This window comes from Bidens hawaiensis, unplaced genomic scaffold (genome assembly GCF_021521415.1).
Source record: "Bidens hawaiensis isolate Kalapana, Puna unplaced genomic scaffold, B.hawaiensis_p1.1 tig00073410_1, whole genome shotgun sequence".
Taxonomy (NCBI): domain Eukaryota; kingdom Viridiplantae; phylum Streptophyta; class Magnoliopsida; order Asterales; family Asteraceae; genus Bidens; species Bidens hawaiensis.
Window position 1 is genome coordinate 27756 of NW_027502776.1, and position 3790 is coordinate 31545.

At 34.0% G+C, this 3790-nt stretch overlaps 1 protein-coding gene across 1 annotated transcript; it reads right to left on the reverse strand.

Annotated features, from left to right (window-relative positions):
• Positions 1-1731: 1731 nt before the first annotated feature.
• Positions 1732-3684, reverse strand: LOC143606182 (uncharacterized). The gene is made up of 4 exons (XM_077082035.1): positions 3497-3684; positions 3362-3400; positions 3175-3269; positions 1732-2155 (listed from the first exon to the last, which is right to left on the reverse strand). The coding sequence occupies exons 1-4, from the start codon at positions 3621-3623 to the stop codon at positions 2054-2056; spliced, it is 363 nt and encodes a 120-aa protein (XP_076938150.1). The 5' UTR covers positions 3624-3684; the 3' UTR covers positions 1732-2053.
• Between the last annotated feature and the right edge of the window lie 106 nt (positions 3685-3790).

A 3790-nucleotide genomic window follows, 5' to 3' on the forward strand; every position in this document is an offset into this window, starting at 1 on the left:
TTTGTTGGTTAAATTGCTAGATTTAGTTCTTCATGAGGAGTCCGTCTAGGTTTGATTTGTCAACTTTGTCTATCAAGTCTAGTTAATATATTAAACTACCTTTGATTTCCGCGCTGTGAGGTAGGATTCGTTTAAATGTACTCTTTCATAGCTAATTGGATAAATGTGAGGAAGTCTGACATTAAAACTGGTATTTTTAAAAACTTGATAGAAATCCATATGTATGTTCTTGAGAAGGGTCAGGGTCATGTTCGGGTTTTCTTTAAGTGACTTTTTTATGATCTCGGTTCCATAACAAAGTATTTTTCGATTAAATGATAACTGATACATCGGAGATTCTATCCTAGATGATTATTTATCGTCATTTGATTAAATCATATTAAATTGTCTTTTGCTTATTTCACTTGTTTTTTTCTTAATTAGTTTAAATTTAGTTTTCAGTAAAACTACCCAGTAATAATAATTAAATAGTCGTGTCAGTAAGTTGAGTCTAGTTTACATAATTTAAGGAGTCGCACGGGTTCAATATTCGGACTTACTTAGCTTTACTAGAGTCGATCGCTTCACTTGACGGTTAGTAGTTTAGTCGAGTTTTAGAGAGTTTAAATTTTAACTTAGTGTCTAGTTTAGGGTTAAATTAGCTAATAATTAATAATTATTAGACTACTTTTAACACATCAGGACCCTAGGCGGCCGACTGGGAGTTGGGTGTACTCGGAGTACGACATGGTAAATCTAGAGAAAATAATTTTTGGATATTATATATATGTCAAATATCATAAGTTTACTAATATTTATAACAAAATAGGTGAATTATCTAAATATGATAATCATCAATTCAAAAATGATATTCGTTCTTTACTGAAGAAATACGAATTGTGTTTTATTTTTTAAGTCAAGATCGAGCTAAGTTGAACGACTAGAGATGATTCTGTCTGAGGGTGGCCTTTGATCAATTCTTAGTAACTAGGGGTTAAAGAAAGTAGCATTGACGTCATAGATTGCAGCAATTACTCGGTTAGTACTCGGCCTTCTAGGCTTACTTTTACAACATTGCTTACACACACAAGTTTCACCGCATCTGATGTGGCGTCACTCAGTTTCTCGATTCCTCTCTTGGAGAAGCCCAACAACCGCTAGAGAGTCTCTTGATTTAATATTGAATGCAATGGTACGACCACTACAGGACCCATGAGATTATTATATAACTACTCGGGTAACATAACAAGAACAACAAGAAGGGATGAAACCCTAAACTCGAACTTGTATTAATCGAGCCAGATACACTCTTGTCTCTTCTTACATAGATGTCCCAGTTATACAAAATGAATAGCGGTTATATAACTAGTTGGTGCTTATATAACCAACCAACCAACTGACGATGGTTAACGGTAAATACCATAACTACCTAATACCATTACATATTACACAAACACCCTTTTGACTAAACATGATTACATAAACAACTCTAAACTAATCATTAGACTAATTAAATAAACTGTAATTTTTTTATCATACTTGATCACACAATTAAGGCCAACAAATGTTGTTGCTCACTCAACTCTTTTATCATATTGCTGCGTTTTAAATGTATTATTATTGTGATCATATCACAATAATATGTCTTTAAATCAATAGCAAAAATTCTTCATGATGTTATTCTTTAGAGGGTGGTGGTACCATTGGCATTGATTCATTAATATTATGTAACCAATCAACCAAACCGTAAATAAAAGCCATCAAAATTAGATACTTCGTATGAACATAGTGCAAGAAACAAGATAGCAATAATCTAACAAGTCTTAATCTATGAACAATCACCCTGAAACAGCAGCATACAATTGACTGAGCTCTGGCGTCATGATTCAACTACCAAATCACAGGCAGACAATCGAATCTAACTTCATTTCTCATGAACCGAGATGGTTCTGGCATCAAGCGGGCATGGATTAAGGCTTAGGACAGTCAATAATCACCTTGGACCATAGTCACAAACGGGGTTCAAAGGAAATGAATATCAAATGTTACTGTACAACCGTTCGAGTTATAACAACTAACTATGAAGAAGGTTATAGGCGGGCAAATCGCGTATTCTTTGGATATCATCAAGTGCAAGTTCTCTCTCCAGTTGTGTCCGCGTATTTTTCAAAACGTCCTAGTGTTTCGTATAAGTAGCCATTGAGGCGATGATAAGTACAACATTGTAAATGTGTGAATCTAATATATATATATATATGTGTGTGTAGAGAGAGGGAGAGAGAGAGAGAAAAAGACGCTTAGTACAAAACGAATTTTAGGTAGAGAACCGCAAAAACTGTAGAAAATTTAAAAATATGACCATAGTTGAAAAAATTTAATGGTATAGAATTGTTTGCATGTTCTTGCAAAAAGTTTAGTGCTCAAAAAAAGTGAACTGGGGTTTTTGTCTCGGTGGTTTGCCCAAATCTGCGGTATTAGTCCAATAGTTTTAAATTTGTCATTTTCGTCCCTGTGGTTTCATTTTACCTGCAATTAAACTCGAATTCATTAACCCGGTTATGTCTGGTCGTTAAACTCATCAGTGTGCCCCTCACATGAGGGGCATTTTTGTCTTTTTTCTCACCAAATAAACCCTAGTTGTAATTCGCAAGCCCTCTCACGTGAGGGGCTGAGGTGTATTTGGGGGGGAAAAGGACAAAATTGCCCATCACGTAAAGGGTACGTTGATGTGTTTAACAACTAGACTTAACGAGGTTAATAAATCCGGGTTTAATTGCAGGTGAAATGAAACCGCAGGGACGAAAATCGCAAAATTAAAACTATTGGACTAAACCCGCAGATTTGGACAAACCACAAAGACGAAAACTGTTGTTTACTCGCTCAAAAATAATCATCTCTCTCTATGTATATGAGGAGGGCTGTAGGCAAAACCCATTTTTTTTGCGAGAGCAAGAAGAACAAAAAAAAGAAAATGGTTGAAATACTATTTATTATTCATTTCTTCTAATATTCTAAAAAATATATAAATCAAAGTCGTTTATTTATAAAACCTACAGATGTGCAAATCTTGAGTACTTGAATGACTGAAAAAAACTACATGATTTAAGTTTGTTCTTGCATAATTTAGTTTTCGTAATGAACTTTTCTTATGTGTGTGTATATGTAGAGAGAGAGAGAGAGAGAGAGAGATATTACATTGAACTCTATGTACGACGCATGTGTAGCGATCCATTGGGCATCCATCAGAACAAAAGCTATACAGTATAGAACATCAAAGGCTTCTTCATCCTCTACAATAAATTATTTGCACAACAAGGAATCCATTAGAATAGTTGACAAATGTTTAGGGATAAATACAATACAATTTAATATTAATAATTACCTCCCAATATTTTTACAAAATTGATACATCTAGGCTTCACTGCAAGATAAAAATATATCAACAAAATGATAATCAAGTCACTAAAAACACAATCAACAAATGTTATACAAGATGGATTTCAATTGTTTTACACACCTTGATATAACTCCAACATTTGTATCAACATAAACGAAACATTAATGCCCGCGACAGCAAAAGGATATTCCCATGTCGCCCTTTTCCCACGTTGTTTCATTAACAACCTACGAAAAGCATTCTTCATTTTGAAACTTTATCAGTTAGTAACTTGTAAACACATAAAAACTCAAAAACCAACAGAGATTAAAGGAAGCATTCCGGAAATGTTTTTGCAAAGAACAACAAATTCTCAAGTGAAATAAAACCACAACTCCTACCACAAACAAACAAACAGTAAATCATTATATAACA

What these genes read in the sequence shown, in the direction of transcription:
- LOC143606182 (XM_077082035.1), bottom strand. Translation starts at nt 3,623, where the DNA reads ATGAAGAATGCTTTTCGTAGGTTGTTAATGAAACAACGTGGGAAAAGG. An exon ending in TTTTGTAAAAATATTGGGAG is followed by an intron (nt 3,270 to 3,361) that starts GTAATTATTAAT and finishes AATTTATTGTAG; the next exon opens with AGGATGAAGAAGCCTTTGAT. An exon ending in CGTCGTACATAGAGTTCAAT is followed by an intron (nt 2,156 to 3,174) that starts GTAATATCTCTC and finishes ACGAAACACTAG; the next exon opens with GACGTTTTGAAAAATACGCG.